The sequence below is a fragment of the Crassostrea angulata genome, chromosome 7 (assembly GCF_025612915.1).
Source record: "Crassostrea angulata isolate pt1a10 chromosome 7, ASM2561291v2, whole genome shotgun sequence".
Taxonomy (NCBI): domain Eukaryota; kingdom Metazoa; phylum Mollusca; class Bivalvia; order Ostreida; family Ostreidae; genus Magallana; species Magallana angulata.
In genome coordinates, this window is record NC_069117.1 from 466,424 (window position 1) to 484,868 (window position 18,445).

The window sequence follows — 18,445 nt, forward strand, 5'->3', positions numbered from 1 at the left end:
TTTTCAAAGTGCGTTAATATCGACGATATCAACACTTTGAAAAAAAAATTCAAAGTGCGTTGATTTGGTCCCAAAATTAACGCACTTTGAAAATAAAATTCAAAGTGCGTAGCAACAGTCGTAGTATTGAAAGAGAAAACATTGTTAAGAGAAAAGAAATATTGTAATCAATTGAGTTTGGATAGATTTTACCTCATGGTAGACAAGGCCTGTGGGTGACACTTCGTTCATACGTCTGATGACTCTCCTGTTGGACCCGTCGTAATCACATCCCTCCAACGTCTGTCTGTCGTGATCTGCCCAGTACAGCTTGTCGTTGTCTGTATCCACGGTAAGGGAGACAACCCTTAATATGCCTCTATAGACAATAACCACTCTGTCCTGTCCGTCCAAGGAGGCCCTCTCAATTCGTGGATTGTGGCCATTATCAGAGAAAAACATCAATCTATTCATAAAGAAAGTTAAATATAGTTTGTCTTCTACGAATTGCATGCATTAGAAAATCACAAGTAATAAACCTTTATTCGGTCAACATTGTATTAAAGACTCGGTCCAGGAGGTGATAAGACATAACTTAAAGGGACATGGTCACGATATTTTTGGTCAAATTCTATTTTTCTGCTTTTATTATTTACGACGCCTTAGGAATGAATTGCTAAACAACAAATCAAATTTGAGAGTCATTCGTTGAGTGAAAAGTAAGATACAGCAATCTCAATTCTTTGTCATGAAAACAAGGCCCGTGTCGTGTTTTTGTTTACATAGGTTCAATATACCAGAAAAATCTTTTTCAAGCTCATTTGACTTTGTTCCTATTCATTTAAACATAGATAAACAGTTTCTAACGTTCAGCATATTCGTTGTAGGTCTTAAACTGGAATTTCCACTTTACATAGCAGAGAATTGTAAACTCTATAATTCGCTTTAAGCTAAACGAATGGCACTCCAAGTATTGGTTGCATACAAAAAATGACTTACTGAAGAATTGTATACATCAAAATCGGAAAAAATAATGTTTGACCAAAATCGTATTCATGCCCCTTCAAGCCAATAAAAATCAAACTTGATTTGTCATTTAATTCTATAGTCATATACACATGTTCTTACTGACAATTCCGATAAATTTTATTCTCTTAATATAAAAACAACTCACCTATCCACAACTACTTGCATAAAAATATGTTCCACTTGTAAAATTTATAGAATTATTTCATTAGAGAGAGAGTAGGTCGCCAGCGTGAAATGCCTACAAGCCCTACAACTTCTACGGTATATTACATGTAATTGCAAAAATGGACATAAAAAACGTTAAACGAACGTTATATCAACTTCAAAATCATTTACCCATCCTCGGGATCCAAAGCGAGTCCTTCAGGTTTATTCAAATCTTTTCGAATGACCACTTTATAAATGTTCTTTTTGGTGTCGTATGCTGGTTTCACAGCAATCCAGTCATGCAGAGAATCGCACCAATACAAGTTATTCGTGATGTAGTCAAAGGCAATTTGTTCAATACCTGCATATCTTCCATTGTATGAAGCTGAAAACGTTTGAGACTCATTTTGCCAGACAGAATAGTTATGCACAATAAAAATGCCACTCTGTAGTGCTGCAAAAACAACTGTTTTCTTTGGATCGGATGCCAGGCTGGTGATCAGTGCGTCTGATGGCCACACAAATAAGTCAACAATGTTGAAGGAGCTTGTTGAGTCCTCTGGAATTTCTGATATTGATGTTATTGATGCAGGGTTGAATTTTCCAACAATAAGTCCTTGTTCACTTAGAACACCTAAACATAAATATCTAGTTTAACTATATAAAGTAATGCCATATTTTTTTCCTTTAATCAATAAATTCAAACATGTCAATAACTAATTAAAATTTCTTGAATTCCAAACTCGATTTAAGGAAAAGTATAATTATATCAAAATTATATGTTTTACGGTACTACCGTTGTGGCGAGCTCGGCAAGAAAATTTTACACATACCTTGCATCATTGTCAACTTGATATTTTGACAGATATCGATATCATCAAAGAATTAAGAGAGAGAGAGAGAGAGAGAGAGAGAGAGAGAGAGAGAGAGAGAGAGAGAGAGAGAGAGAGAGAATTATATAACATTCTAAAGTTTAAAAAATTTCGTACAAAATACAAAGACTTCCCCATAACCCTTTTTTGTGTTAAATCTGTATTTTGTTTTACGAAGTTTTATTCGTTCATTTTCTTATAAAATATTACATTAATTGCGGGGTATAAATGATTCGTTTAAGATATGCCTGTAAACAGAATAATGTTTATGGATCGACATCGTACAACGAGGCGTTCTTGAAAATTACTATCACAATTTGCTTATGGAGATAATTCAGTTAAAATTCATTTCTGATTTTATTACAAGCCTCGATCAAAGTCGCAAACCCAATATCACAGTCCATTCACGGATCACGGTCAAATTCAACTCATTGTGCTTCTCTGTCCGTTTTGTTCCGTAAAAGACTTAGATGTTAAAATTGTTTCCCTTTTTAATGTCGGATGAAAATCATAATGCCTTTCAATCTGATAGTTTCCCCTGAAAATGCTTAAGTAGACCATAACTCAACTCTTAATCGCTTTGTTTTCAAATTTCAAACCGTCTATAACTTCAACAGATTTGGTACTATATCTATGACATGTCAAACGTTGCAATATTATTTTTTTTTCCATTTGTATTGTATAAATATTCATTTGTATTGTATAATTTTCAATCTGTATTCTATAATTTTCAATTTGTATTCTAGAATTTTCCATTTGTATTGTATAATGTTCCATCTGCATTGTATGATTTTCATTTGTATTCTATAATTTTCCATTTGCATTCTATGATTTTTAATTGTATTGTATAACTATTCATTTGTATTGTATGACTTTCTTTTTGTATTCTATAATTTTCAATTTGTATATTCTATAATTTTCGTTTGTATTATATAATTTTCAAGTTGCATTGTATACTTTTCATTTGTATTTGATAATATTTTTCATTTGTATACTATAACTTTCCGTTTGTATTCTATAATAACTATTCTATAACTTTCTGTAAAGACTTTTTCACAAATAATGAAAAAATTATACTGAAAAAAAATCTGTAAGTAGGTCATTATTCAACAGGGGGCAGTTTTCTTCATGTAGAGTGTGCTCATTTTTATGAAAATGACACTTATTCTTCAGGCAAAAGGGTAATTTTTCTACGTAGAATAATGACCGGGGGTCATTATTCTACGTAGAAAAATGACCCCCGGTCATTATTCTCCGGGTTCATTATTGTATGATACACCGGCGAGCTGCGTTCGCTATAATTTACAAGATTTTGGTACAACGTAGTACTGTATACAAACTTATATACTTAATGAAGGTATGGAAATGTAAAGGACAAAATGGTAAATCTATGCCCTCATAAATTTGCAGGATGAAGCAAACAGAAAAACGGTCATCACTGACTTTTAAACTACATGTATACACGTTATCTCTACTAATATAAGTCATAATTTATGTGAGAAATATGAACCCTTTTAACTCTGAGGTCTCCGCAGCATAGATCATAATATATGAGTGTGAAGGGGTGGGGGTAGAGTCAGAGGAATCTTGAATAACCCTTTAAGTCTGTCATGTTTCGAAACATACATACGGTCTATGCATTTTAGTCTTTTTTAAAGGACAGTAACTTTTCTTTAGTAAACGTAACTGAAACTACGGATAATTCCAGTCGCGCGAGTGGGCAAAATAGAAAGCGAAACCTCTACCATGGACTATTTTTAAGATATGATGGGCTGCACGGTTTAAAACGCACAGAAGGCAGTTTTACAAACAATAGAACATTGTATATATCTTTTAAATCAAAATACAAACGTTCTAATAAAACGTGTGGTCTATTCATATGTAGATATTCTGATCATGATATCGAATTCCATTGTCTCCGACTCAATGAGACAGCTCCGAATAAGCTCAGTGCAAATGCAGATAAAGAGGACATGTAAAATAAGAATACATACAGGTGCATACAAAGACATGTACATGTACCTATAATATACATATTATACCTGTAAATACTGACACAAATACTCACATAACCTTGAGTAATCAAACCCAAAAAAGCGTGAATAAACAGACAAAAGATAATAAATTATGAGTTCAACTTAATAGATCATGGTTTTAAAAACTGATAATTTTATTTAACAATTACTAATGCTGTTTTATTCAAGGTATAAAAATTATGACATACATGTATATGCATTAAAGAAAACAATTATTTAATAAATTTTATTCAAAATATTTATCGGCATCATAATGATCTCTTTTATGTTGCCAAAACCATGTGATCAAAACATTTTCATAGGTAAGGAGAATTGCATTTTCTTTTTGTTTCTGTTCTAAAACTTGACCATGCGATGAAGCATTGGCATGTTTAATAAACATTGCATGAATTGTGCACTTACCATAGCAAAAATGCTCCAATAAAAATAGCGTTCCAATAAGCAGAAGCATCATTGAATACAGACGTTTATCCGTTGAGATACAGTTACATTAATTGAAACATAGGGAAATTCCGAAAAGTTCGTTGTTATAAACCGATAAATAATAGAAGGTGCATGTATGTGCCAATAATTAAATAGTTTAAAACAAACTGACGTGGCGTTCCTAATAGTATACAGTCCACTGTTATAAGAAGTACAGCGCTTTTAAAGGGCTTGTGTGTTGTTATACCCGGGCAGTTTCGGAACTTAAAACTCAACACAATTTATTACATCAGAAAAAGCAAGCAAAAGAAAACTGCAATGTGATACGCAGCTATTCACGAAACAAAATTAGAGAGCCAAGTGAGGTCATGGTACGTTCAGTGTACCAAAACCACTAAACAAGTGAGGTCATGGTACATTCAGTGTACCAAAACCACTAAACAAGTGAGGTCATGGTACGTTCAGTGTACCAAAACCACTAAACAAGTGAGGTCATGGTACGTTCAGTGTACCAAAACCACTAAACAAGTGAGGTCATGGTACGTTCAGTGTACCAAAACCACTAAACAAGTGAGGTCATGGTACGTTCAGTGTACCAAAACCACTAAACAAGTGAGGTCATGGTACGTTCAGTGTACCAAAACCACTAAAAAAGTGAGGTCATGGTACGTTTAGTGTACCAAAACCACTAAACAAGTGAGGTCATGGTACGTTCAGTGTACCAAAACCACTAAACAAGTGAGGTCATGGTACGTTCAGTGTACCAAAACCACTAAACAAGTGAGGTCATGGTACGTTTAGTGTACCAAAACCACTAAAAAAGTGAGGTCATGGTACGTTCAGTGTACCAAAACCACTAAACAAGTGAGGTCATGGTACGTTCAGTGTACCAAAACCACTAAAAAAGTGAGGTCATGGTACGTTTAGTGTACCAAAACCACTAAAAAAGTGAGGTCATGGTACGTTCAGTGTACCAAAACCACTAAAAAAGTGCCAAAGATGTTCTTTAAACGATATTTCAATGACAACTATTTTATTTTATTTTTACACAATGTATAATGACTGGGTAATATTTTTTGTCACTTTTATGTTCACTCCTGTTGACAGTGTTTATTTTACTACGGCAATACGCTAAATAGTCCCCCCGGATATGATACTACACTCTTGGATGACTATACAGATGCACTGTTGGGACAGGAATCTCATTTTAACCCTTACTATTGCTTCCACGAAATAATGTCACTTGTCGTTAAAAACATGTTTACTTCTTTTAGGGTTCAATCTTTTAATAATTCTGCTTGTAATACATGTTTATATTTATAGCGAAAAATCACTCGATTCAATGATACATGTTTGTATAAACACAATTGCAAACCTGTGTAATTTTATTTTACTATTTTTACCATTTTCCTATATCAATTTATATATTTTTTTTTTTACAAAACAACGCTTTGTAAAAACAGTGCATTCGGCAAAGGAGTCTAAATTGAGCTCGGGATTGAGTCAAACACCATACAATGGTTTTGTTATACATCTGAAAAAAAAAAACATTCTTAGAGTATCGCACAAGCAATGCATCAATACAAGTCTCTTACAGGCACCACTGAGTTTAAAACAATTTCGTTTGACGTGCTCAAAACTTTTAGAGAAAAATCTGTTAAATATATATTTTTTTAAAGTACCAACCCGACCAGCAATGAAAAAACAATACGTTTAGAATCCGTTTCTTCATCCTCTTTGATTTGGGTCTAAACTTTTGTTTTATTTGAAACCATAATCTTTTTGCCCCAAGATATTCAAATAACATAGCAATGTTGGGCAAATGTACGATAAATATAAGCATGATGTAATCACATATAAAAGATGTATCATGTTCTTTATTGCGAGAATGCACGCTCTGCAGAGACTCTGAAGCCTACTGGCTTCGCAATTTGCGTACCTCGCATATGTTTATAATTGTGTTCAATACTGATGAGCTTTTTGCAAGAAGTTGAAATAAAAAATAATAAAATAATGATATATCTATGTCAGTAGGGCATAATTCTTTTCTGTGATTTTCTCTCCCTAGATTTCTTTTGTTTGCGGTGCATTAAAACAGGGTAAAACTTACGATTAACCTGTAATCGTAATCTTATGAAAAAACTAAAACTGTAGATAAAGTCCTGACATTATATAGCAAGAATTAAAAAAAAATCTACGATTTGACATTTAATATCAATATGTAATCATGAATGCATATAAAGTTTGAGAAGCGAAACCGACTGTCTAATGTGAAGTCTGGTTAGCTTGATTTGGACGTTTCAATAAAACAACAGTGCTTGTTTTGATGATTCATGCGTGTATGAAGGTAGATAGCACAGTGATAAATGGAAAAAGATTACGAGTTGGGCTTTATTATTTCACCGTATATACCTTGATCCTTTATAGAAAAAATAAACATTTGCTCTCTCGACCATCTTCAAATTTACTACACCAAGCACTTTTCTTCATCTCGATTCTCTGATTTATTTGCCGTTGGTTTTGAATCCTACCTGTTTCTTTGTTCTTCTTTCTATTCACATTTCTAGTTCTCTTTGTTTCGTTTCTATTGATAACTCTCATAGATCTCACAACACAGAAGTATATATCTCCTGAAGAAGTCCACTCTAAGGAAAGACATATTATTTCATATTCCTCACATTAAAAGTTTACTGATAGGAAATTATCATTACTCTTTTATGAAAATATTTAAGGCCACGGGGTATTCAATAAACTTGTTTGATAATAGACCGGGTTTCTTCCGGTATTAAAAAACTCAAAATTATATTTTAACGCCATTCTAAGGTTCTCTCAGTTTTTTGTAGGTACCTTAGTACCATGCTATTGGTCGTTCGGGATATTTTTAGAACTCCCAGTACACATCGCAGTATCACTGTACTTTAAACAAATGCGACCTTGGTTTATAAACATTCTGCTTATTGACTGTATACTACTCATGACCCTGAGTAAAATAGCACGAGTACTTTGAGGTGAACGACTGTGAAATACCAGGTATGATAATGTTTGTTCTGCGCAATTAAACATTGTTCGGAGAAGCAAGATAGGTTTTTGTGTCACATCGCTTGCCTGAACAGCAGTGTTCTGGTTTAAGTGTCATTCATATATTGTTAATTGCATGAAACTTCTAATTGCATATTTATCTCAGAGATCATTTCCATCGGTCATGATTTGAACAAGCTTAAGATTACCATTAAAATGAACGGTATTTGTTTTCATTAAATTGTTTGTACATTAACTTTTTGACTAGTTTGTGATCCCCTTTTGCGTCAGTTGTACATTTATTTTTTACTAGTTTGTGATCCCCTTTACGTCAGTTGTAGGTGGTCAAAAATGGTATTCCTTACCTAATTGTTTTTTTCGGAAGAACACAAATACTTTTATCTTAGAATTTCAGTTGTTACTCCTTTTGGTTGTAGAAATCAAACAAGAATTTTATATTTTTTCGTAAAATAAAATAGATGAAGGTTAGATATATTTCAGCTAACCTTGACACCATGGGTATCCCACATTGACGTTGGTAGAGGTCACTGTTTATAAAAATGTGGGTTGTTTTTTGGAGTTTTGGGAGTTTTTTTTGCATTAGAAAACAATCTTTTTTTATAAACTTGCAAATAAGCTGGAAAAATTTTTTTTCTGGTGTATTGAACTTATGTAAACAAAAACAGGGCACGAGCCTTGTTTACATGACAAAGAATTGTGAGCTCTGTATCTTGCATATTACTCTACGAATGACCCTCAAATTTTATTTGATGATTAGAAATCATTTATAAAGCTTTGTAAATGATAAAAACATAAAAATAGAATTTGACCATCGTGACCATGCCCCTTTAAGTTATCCGATCAATATTAGGCCTCAATTGTCTAACCTTGAATATCCATCATGTATTAGATACTCTGATATTAATTCAAAGCATTTTAGAGTAAGAAAATGATTCGCCAAGACAAAAAAATGTTATTACCTGCGAAAGTGGTAATTAATTAATAAAGAATGCATTAAGGTCTATGGCGACAAGCAAATTTTTGAAAATGAAAAAGTAAATACTTAGAATATCAATAAATGCTTTGATGGAACTTTGTATTTAATCATTAGAAATAAAAAAAAATATATTATTACAATTTTTTTTATACCGGATATACATTTTAGGATTAACGTTTATAGATTAAAAGCAAAGAGGGACAACACTTCAAGAACAGGTAACGGTCATTTATTAGGACACATTCCGCTCTTACATACTGATACTTAAACATAAAAATTATGCCTTAGAATAATGAGTATTATCTTTATACATAGCATCAAGATTCATGGCATATGGGAATAATATGGATCAGATACTTTAAAAGCTACTTGTATATGTAAAAGATAAGCTATCAAATTAATTTAAAATAGATTATGCCAAAAACTCACTCTACCTTTGTATTTAAAGCTGAAATTATTTTTTTCTTATTATTTGAGTATTTGTTCTGACTTAACAAAAACAACAAAGGTGTAAAGTTTGTGATGCAAAAACTGTTTTGAGTTTAAAATTATATAACTTCATGAAAAAATTGTTTAAGATCACATTTTTTTTTTCAATTTTTATCATCTTTATTATTTTAATAATCATAATCAGACCATTTCATTTTAACAAAATATGAAAAAAGAAGAAACGATAGTGCAATAAACATTTTAATGAAAATATGGATAAAGTTTGAATTTAAATTATTACATATCACTCTTCTCTGTTATGTTTTTATCATGATAAATCATTGACTGCTTAAGTTAACGAACGCGTTTCAGGTATTTGTAAATACTTTTTTATCGTTTATTTTACAACATATCAAGCGATAATTAAAACAAAGCTTGTGTTTGCTGTCATGCCTGTAAATATACTTTACACACCTGGATGTTGCAGATAAGATGCCGTACCTACGATACTACGTGCGGGTTCACCCGTGTGTTACGTTTGATATCAGTCCCCATAAATACCTTTGTTTACCTGTGATTTTCATCAGTCCTTACCTTGAACATGCCCCTCCAATACTTTCTCCCTTTTCTTTATATTTCCTTTCTCTTCACCTATTCCCCCGCCTTTGGCTTTGAACATAATGTCAAGCCTCACTGTCCCCCTGATAAAGAAGTCTGTGAGTTTGATTGGGTGGTTGATTATGTGGAAACGATGATCTATTACGAGGACAGGGGTGCTGGACACCCTATTGTTGTCCGGAACGGTTCCCTGTACCAACGATCCAGCTGCAATACTTATATTCCAATTGACATCAGTAAAGGTGAGAAGACCAACATGTATCGTTATGTTTAAAGAGATACATACAGTATTTAATCACCGCCTAATTTAGTTGATTTGAGTTTGTTGTGGTTTATAGTTTTACAACTTACAGATTCTGAAAAAGCAATATTCGCAGATGGGTCTTATAAACTGATTTATGGAATAAACGGACACTATCCGGGCCCTTCTGTTGTTGTTTATGAAGGTCAACAGGTAATTGTTTGTTAATCGATCAATACACCAAAAAGCAAACCTTTAAACTAGATTTAAACGTTAATCAAATTTGTCTGACACTGCATTTTACCAATAAACATGTAAAATAGTCATTGTCTATATTTTTTATCGAACTATCATACATATTTTAATTATACTTACACTTTTTTACATATTGTAAAATCTAGTATTTTGCGTCGGATCAAACATGTTTACTTTTACCTGTTCAGGTGGTGGTGAATCTGAAGAACAACCTACTGATGGAGGGACTGACCATACACTGGCACGGCATGGTACAATGGCATACCCCCTGGATGGACGGGGTGGGAACTGTGTCCCACTGTCCAATAAACCCCGGGGAAACCTTCCAATACAGGTTAAAATACAACTTACAATATTTACTTTATTCTATTTTGAAGAAGCTTAGAAGTCAACAAATCAACCATCAGATATTTATATTTTTTTTAGAAATAAATTATCTTTTAGCAAAGTAAAAAATTACATATTCTAACCTATAAAATTCAATGTTTTGCTGTAGCCTTATAGAAAGCGCTTTTTTGGAGAAAGATATTTAAACAGCATTTAAAAAAGTCACGACAATGTAGCCATCGTAAGAAGGTTGGGTGGATTTAAAATTTACATGCATAATGATTTCTAATCAAGACAGCAATGATTGAAATGTCTTTGCCGATTTTAAAGTTTGCTGATCCATGGGCAACCACTGGTTTGTTTGTGGTTTTAGGTTTTTGGCTAACCCTCATTATAATTTAGTTATGATTTCTATGGGGGTTTTCTGATCACCCTAGATGCTCACTATTTTATTGGGGTTTTTTTTACTGACCCCAGGTGTTTACCAGTTTCTCCGTGTTCTTTTAGGTTGATTTTTTTGTGACACCCCCCCCCCACCCGTTGCTTACTGATTTGTTTGTGTTTTAAGGTTTAAGCTGACCCCGGGTGCTCACTCGTTTCTTTATGTTTTTTTGCTGACCCCCAGGTACTTACTGATATGTTTGTCTTTAAAGGTTTTAGCTCACCCCTAGGTACTCACTAGTTTCTTTTTGTTTTAAAGGTTTTTGGCCGACCCTCCGGGTACTCACTGGTACCACTCACACCTAGGCACGGAGCGTACAGACGGCCTGTCTGGGGCCCTAATTGTTCTTCCCAAACCAGAAAAATTGGAGGTAAAATCTTTGTTCTTATGTATGGAGTCTAGTTGTCTTTAATTTGTGTACAGATTCACTATACCTGAATTTTGTTTTCATGTAAGAACTTAAGAGATGATTTGCCTGAATTATCCGGGGATTTTGTGATGGTCGTCACGGACTGGAAGCTAGATGCTTCCATCGAGACCAAAAGCGAGGCAGACTGGGGTCTTAATCCGTACGTATCAGCCCCCTTTGTGACGATACTTACTTCACAAAATCACTAAATTTCATGGAGCATTATGTTCATTATTCAGATTCTCATACGGATTCAACGAAACTAAATGCTACTCGATCACGTTAGACGCAACGGGTGGAGCTGTTGGTCTCTTTCCATTTGAGTCTGCACTTATAAACGGAAGGGGTACAATCAAAAAACGAAACGAAAAAAATCAAATATGTTTTTTTTTTGTTTCTTTACGTAATCTTCAACAGATTTATCTATCTATCTATCTATCTATCTATCTATCTATCTATCTATCTATCTATCTATCTATCTATCTATCTATCTATCTATCTATCTATCTATCTATCTATATATCTATCTTTTTATTATTTATACACTCTTGTCATCGTTTTACGAGTCTCACCTTATCTATCCAGGCAATCACTACCTGAACAAAGACAACCCGGAACAACCAGATATACCCGAACTTCCGACGGAAACATTCGTCGTCAGCCGTTACGGTTACTACAGATTTAGAGTCATCAATACCGGTATGCTGTTTGCCTTCCGAATTTCTGTTGATAAGGTAGCTCTTTTATCTTTATTTTCTTTCTATCTTGAATTTTTCAAACAATAACGTTATAACACGATCATAGCTGATTATATCTTAGGAATTGTTTAATCAATGAATGCTTTTAAACAAGCATGATATTCAAATCATCTCTGTCGACGGTAACGACGTCGTTATGACCAGTGCTGAATCCGTCATCGTACATGGTGGCGAGAGAGTAGATTTCATCATCTTGGCGTCAGAAGACATTGGCAACTACTGGGTGCGCGCGCAAAGCATAGAGGATACCAATAGCGAAGGGGTAAAATATCAGTTTTAATATTGCTGTGCATTTAAATTGCCTTTCTTTACTTAAACATCTGTACTTTTATTTTCTTTTTTTTTCTTTCGAAGCCGGTTGTTCAAGACACAGCTCTGGCTGTGTTAAGGTATAATGGTTCACGCGAAGTTCAACCAAAAACACACAGGTACGAGTGTCGGCCCAAAGATCCATGCAGAGTAGTCAACTGTCCTTTTGGGTAAGTGGTGATATAAGAATGGACAAAGAAAAGAAGTTTTGAAATTAATAACAAAGTTTTAAGACGGTGTTTATTATACAGCCAATATCCGGACAGCTACAGTATTACCTGCGTCGCCGCCTCGGACCTTAAATCTACCTCTGCGCAGATAAAGGCACATCCGGTTCCAGTAGCTTCGTCACCTACGGAGTTCCAGGAAATATTTTTGAATTTCCACTTCTCATGTACGATTAATATTGTTTCGCATTTGATTAAAAAGAATTGTCATTATCAAATAAGCAGCCTTTTTTCAGTCCAAAGGGAAGTCTGTATTTCAATGCTCGTATATCTTTATAAATATAGTTTAAACAGTTGACAAAAAATAGGTAGCGTCGTTCTTGTTTTCAGCAACAGCAAAGGTTCCTTTTACCACTGCAGTGAACGGTCACGTCTTTGTTCCACCCACCTCACCACCTCAGGTTCGTAAAGAGACACACAGACAGACATACGGTCAGACAGACGGAAATACATACGTTCTTGTATTGTTATATCCCTATTTTAAAGATTTATCCAAAGCAAGAAAATACGACAACCTCCTGTGAGTCTTTAAACTGCACGGACCACTGCAAGTGCACGTACATTGTCAAACTGGAAAAAGATAAAACCGTGCAGATTGTGTTTCTGAACATGGGTAAGAAAAAGTCAATGACATACCATGCAAAGCGCTTTGCTATTTCTAATATACTATTCGATGATATGAATTGATTTAGTTTTTAATTAAATTTTTATGAAAGCAATATTCCGAATGTGAAAGTAAAAAAAATGATTTAGACATGGCTAGCAGTAAAATTTTTATATAAAACGAAATTTGAAAAAAAAATTATTTTACATGGATCAAAAACTGTTCATGACATTGCCTGTTCATGATGTTAATTGATTAAAGTTAAGTCTTTGATGATCACCTATAGAGGCATATACATAAAAATTGCCATAGTACTGCGAGGTTTAATGCTTCACCAGCTGTGTTCCATCAGGAGTTACAATTCTATAAGCTTTGTTGATTCTGACTAAGAATTGAAAGAGTAAGTAATAAAAGCTTTAAAAACAAAATAATATTAAAACTATTACCTTCGTATGGATATAAATCAGTATATTAACCAAGGTAGGACTGATTTGAGGTTTATTGCTATCCCAAGCACTGGTCACTTACACATGCATTGTGTTTATTCTGCTGAACAATAATGTTGGTTCTTAATAATCATAAATTTGGGTTTTTAAAGAACATGTCTATTTGTTAATGATATAGACGATGCTCCGTTCGGAATGCCTCATCCAATACACATGCACGGTCATCATTTCCACGTTCTCAAGACAGGATTCCCTCACTATAATTCTACGACAGGGGAAATACTAGATAGAAACAGAGACATTAAATGCAGCACTAAGAGTTGCAATGGCGCTTCCTGGAGAAATGAGGATTGGAACTTTGGAAATGTTCCCGGACTGAATCTGGAAAACCCCCCACAAAAGGACACGATAGCTGTTCCAAGAAACGGATACGTCGTCGTCCGACTGAAAGCTGACAATCCAGGTTATTTGATCCTTTCTTTAAAAAAATTAAAATGAACTTCACGAAATATCAAAGTACCCAATTTTTGAATTTTTACAAATGTTTGATTTTAAATGGCAATAAACATATCCAGGATATTGGTTTATGCACTGCCACATTGAGATCCACCAAATAGCAGGCATGGCAGTGCTGCTACAGGAGGGGGACACCTCAGACATGGAACCAGTTCCAGAGGGTTTCCCCACCTGTGGGAGCTTCCAGATGTCAGAAAAGGAGTTCAAGCAGTATCTGACCCCAGAGGGTGCCAGGAAAAGGGAGAAAAAGCAGACGAGACCCAGCGACGTCCTGGTGGAAGAGGTGGATTATCATGTAGTGGATTACATACCTGTTGTTATAGGTAAATAAAGCTAGGTGGATTGCGTGACTGTAGTCAATGGCAAATACAGGTGGATTACTTATTTATAGTGTTAGGTAAAAAACAGGTGGATTACGTGCCGTGAGATAAAGGAATATACAGGACAGTTACTCACGGGTGCACGTGGTCATAAGTAAATACAGGTAAGTGATAAATGCAGGTATGTTACTTATTAGTTGCGGATTATATTCCGGTAGTCTTTGATAAATACAGTTAAATTATGTTCGAGTTAAAAAGAGTAAATAAAGGTAAATTATAAACTGATTGGCTATGTAAATTCAGAAAATTACCTACTACTAGTCCTAGAGAGAGATTTTGATGAATCATAGCAGATATTATCTCTTGAACTTTATTGAACATTTTTTATTTATCAAATTGATAGTTAAATCTGAGTTGTGTTTGCTTTGGTTCATACGTTGAATTCAGTCAGCAAAGGCAACTGAATTTAGAATTACTTTGTTTTATCTAACTTGAATGTTTTATATGTATTCTAATATGCAATAACGAATAGACAACTTTTGTGTTGTAAACCAACTGGCAAATGTGTAATATAAGTTTCAGTGGACTTGTGCTGTTAAAAGATGTTCATAAAATCATTCTTGTAAAATTTTAATATTTTTTATTGCCAAAAATTGACTATCCAAGCATAACTCTTATTTAAGAACTGAAAAGAGTGTTCTTCTAAACCCTTCACGATGTGAGAATTTCTGTTCAGCAACATAATTTGTTTCATGGAGAGAGAGTTCACGAATAGATACTGTTGATTTTATCTTATCAGACAAACCATCTGACCCGTCCTCATCACGAGAGAGCGGGACCATCTCCCGGAAGTACCTCCACTCGGCTTATCATCATAGACACCACGTGATTCTAATAGCCTTACTGGGTCTCTCACTCCTGTTGAACTTAGTTTTCATCAGCTTTTATCTCTGTAAAAAGTTTCGGCGATCATCTACATTGGAAAAACTTTCTCAGAAAAAGGCGACTTTAATGGACAATTTGATTACGGGAAATTTGAAACACTCTGAGTCCAAACAACGCCTAGTTTGAGTAACCATTGACTTGTTATCAGAATTGTTTAATCATTTGCCTTGATAATTGATAGTATACTATCTGAATCTGAGCATGTACCTGATATTCAAACTCAGGGGAATAAAAAGACTGTTGTAAAATATACGATTTTGTTCAAACTTTTGCATAATTTTCTGTTTACTTATAATTGTAGTAAAATTGTTTCTTATAATTCCTAACCTGTACAAGGAATATCTACAGGCTGATCTCATGTTCCATATTTACCGCAAACTATGTCACCAGTATACGAAGCAACGTAGTTTTGCTTGAAGATAAACCCACACGACATACTGACTTTTCTAGCGCAGTCTGATTTCAAAACAGTATTTGTTTCAAAGACTGGATATACCATATCTAAATCAAATAAAATTAATCGTAGTTTACCTTACAATTATTTCAAATAATCATGTAATAAGATTTTTAACAAATATATCATCTTGAGATCATATAATATTGCTTTTGATTGCTCACAAAAAGTGTAAAAGAATCTAATTTGTAAAAGTAAAAGAATTTGTGCTATAACATATAATAAATAAAAGTGATGAAATCCGTTTACCTACACATTTTGTGTCAATGTCTGGTTCCCACTGACCAATGGCATTGCACCTTAGATGAGTTCGACACTCTCCTGAACCAAGGATTGCACTCAAATTCACATGATTCACCCAAATATGGTGGACAGTTAAGGAGCTGTAGGAAATGAGGACGGACAAAGTGGAACTGTTGAAAGAATATATAGCGTGTTTACATTTTAACTAAACATTTTAACATCAAATATTTTATTAATTAATCCTGTCTCTACGCTACTTCATTCAAAGGTTTTCTAGTCTGATAGGAGTGTTACGTTGTGAGGACAACCACAAGTTCTTCCTGCGGGGTTTTGGGGCAAAATGTGATGCATATTCCGTTATTTTTCACACAGAGCAGATGTCCTGAAATTAAAAATACTTTTTTATGCTTTGAAATTAGATAAATAGATTTAATTGCATCAATACTTGGCAAGTTAAAAGATCCTTTTTATATTTTAATCTTAAGATGTGGTCAGATGGAGTAAAACTAGAAAAGTAGACAAAACACGGTAAAAATATAGTAAATTATACATAATCAGAAAATTAATTAAAGTTATCGTCAACAGTTGAACAGTTTGTTGGGCGAGGCAAGCTACTGGCAAACAAGATGATAAAACAGGACCATCAACAGTCTCGTTTGAAGTTATCTCTTCGTAAGTTCTATGGCCGATTCAACGACCCTGTCAGCAAATACAATCTTCCACAGGGTCGCATGCTGACTGACGTTTTTCATACTTATTGTGAGACCATAGATAATGACTTAATTGTCTACGGACTTTTCCGTTCGTTTTTTTCCGATTACGACAAAGACCACAAAGCGAGTGCAACCGGTCAGCAGAGGATGCTCACTTCTCCTATGCACCTGATCCTACCTCCGTTTTTTTTAGAGGTCTGTGTTGCTCTGCTTTGAATTACTTACTAAAATTCTATATTATATAAGATATGAAAATTCATTAATTAACAGATTTCCAAATGACTATTACCATACTGACTAAAATGTCAGTATGTTTGGCCTAGGTAGACGCACCCATTCCAAGTGGTCTATATGATAGATAGTAAAAACGTTGAAATTGATTTTATCGAAATATTAATACTTTCAGAGGCAATAACTGCTCGAAGGGGGCATCAGATCCTTTCGGTATGAATAGATTGAAGAACTCTCTAAGTGTACTGAAGACATTGGTAAAAGTCCCAAGTCTCTATCTCTTAAGGTTTTAGAGGAGTAGCGATAACTAACATTTCGTACAATAAGGACAATAACTCTGTAATCAAGGACAATAACTCTGTAATCAAAGGTATGAGCCAAGGGGTTATATTTCAAAATGTCCTAAAATGTCCTACTACATCCATGAAAAAGTTTTTCTCTATCAGCCTTAGCAAAAGAGATCTAAAAACTCATTAGTTATTAGATAATCAATTGATCTTGACATTTGACTTTTATGTCATTTGTTTGACCAAGGTAGACGCTTCTATCCCTAGTAGTCCGAAGTATCTATGATAAATAATTAAAAAGTTTGAAGTGATTTTATGGAAATTTTAATTCTTTTCAGAGGCAATAACTACTAGAAGGGGGCCTCAGATCCTTCGGAATGAAAAGATTGAAAAATTCTCTAAGTGTACTGACAACATTAGTAAAAGTTCCAGGTCTTTATTTCTTACGGTTAAAGAGAAGTAGCGATAACAAGCAGTTCATACTCAAAGGGCAATAACTCTATAAGTTCTGGAAGATTTTAGACACAGGGTCATTTTACTATACTTTACATTTACAATTAAATTAAATTTAAATTATTTGGATTACCCTTATCCTTGTAATAAAAAAGTCACCCCGTTATGAATAGAAAAAAAGAAGAAGAAAAAACATTAAGAAAACGAAAGGTCTTTCACCTGAAAGGTGGAAAGTTGATAATTGCAGTTTAAATACACATGTCACGGAACTGAAATTGCTAACGTCACACCTAATATATCTATATACTGACTATTCGGACGTAAGCAAGTTTATTTTCCTCCTTGAGAGCAATTATTTCCCTTGGCTTTGCCTAGTAAAATAGTTTCTGTCTCTAGAGACAATGAACTTGACATCGTACTCATCGCCAGTAAATAGGTTTATAATATGTGACTTAAGCAAATTCAGTTCTGTGACATGCTTAATAATGAACTTGAGGGAACATTCCATGACCCCAAAAAAACAATAGCTGAATCAAAAGTATATTTTGTGAATATTTTTTTTTCTTTTAGAAAATTTAAATTTGGTATGTGTTGATAGTTCACGAAAGTTGATTTCAAGCATGTAAATTAATAACTATCATATTTTAATACATTTTATTGTCAGGGTAATAGATTTCGCGTTTATCGCTCTATACCTACGAAATGTTAATTTTATTA

The 18,445-nt window shown here is 34.0% G+C and overlaps 2 protein-coding genes across 2 annotated transcripts in view; one reads left to right on the plus strand and one right to left on the minus strand.

Annotated features, from left to right (window-relative positions):
* The window catches only part of LOC128192564 (low-density lipoprotein receptor-related protein 1-like), a 34,987-nt gene extending 30,324 nt beyond the window's left edge, over nucleotides 1-4,663 (minus strand). The window contains exons 1-3 of the mRNA XM_052865347.1: nucleotides 4,466-4,663; nucleotides 1,345-1,789; nucleotides 193-445 (exon numbers count right to left, since the gene is read on the minus strand). Of these exons, the coding sequence (XP_052721307.1) occupies nucleotides 193-445; nucleotides 1,345-1,789; nucleotides 4,466-4,517 (750 nt within the window). The 5' untranslated portion in view covers nucleotides 4,518-4,663. The remainder of the gene's footprint in view (nucleotides 1-192; nucleotides 446-1,344; nucleotides 1,790-4,465) is intronic.
* A 4,837-nt stretch (nucleotides 4,664-9,500) lies between these two features.
* Nucleotides 9,501-15,599, plus strand: LOC128192557 (uncharacterized). The gene is made up of 15 exons (XM_052865342.1): nucleotides 9,501-9,790; nucleotides 9,902-10,002; nucleotides 10,233-10,378; nucleotides 11,072-11,183; nucleotides 11,270-11,382; nucleotides 11,462-11,568; nucleotides 11,808-11,956; nucleotides 12,075-12,242; nucleotides 12,335-12,459; nucleotides 12,541-12,683; nucleotides 12,847-12,917; nucleotides 13,003-13,129; nucleotides 13,745-14,029; nucleotides 14,142-14,405; nucleotides 15,202-15,599. The coding sequence occupies exons 1-15, from the start codon at nucleotides 9,532-9,534 to the stop codon at nucleotides 15,471-15,473; spliced, it is 2,442 nt and encodes an 813-aa protein (XP_052721302.1). The 5' UTR covers nucleotides 9,501-9,531; the 3' UTR covers nucleotides 15,474-15,599.
* Nucleotides 15,600-18,445: the final 2,846 nt, after the last annotated feature.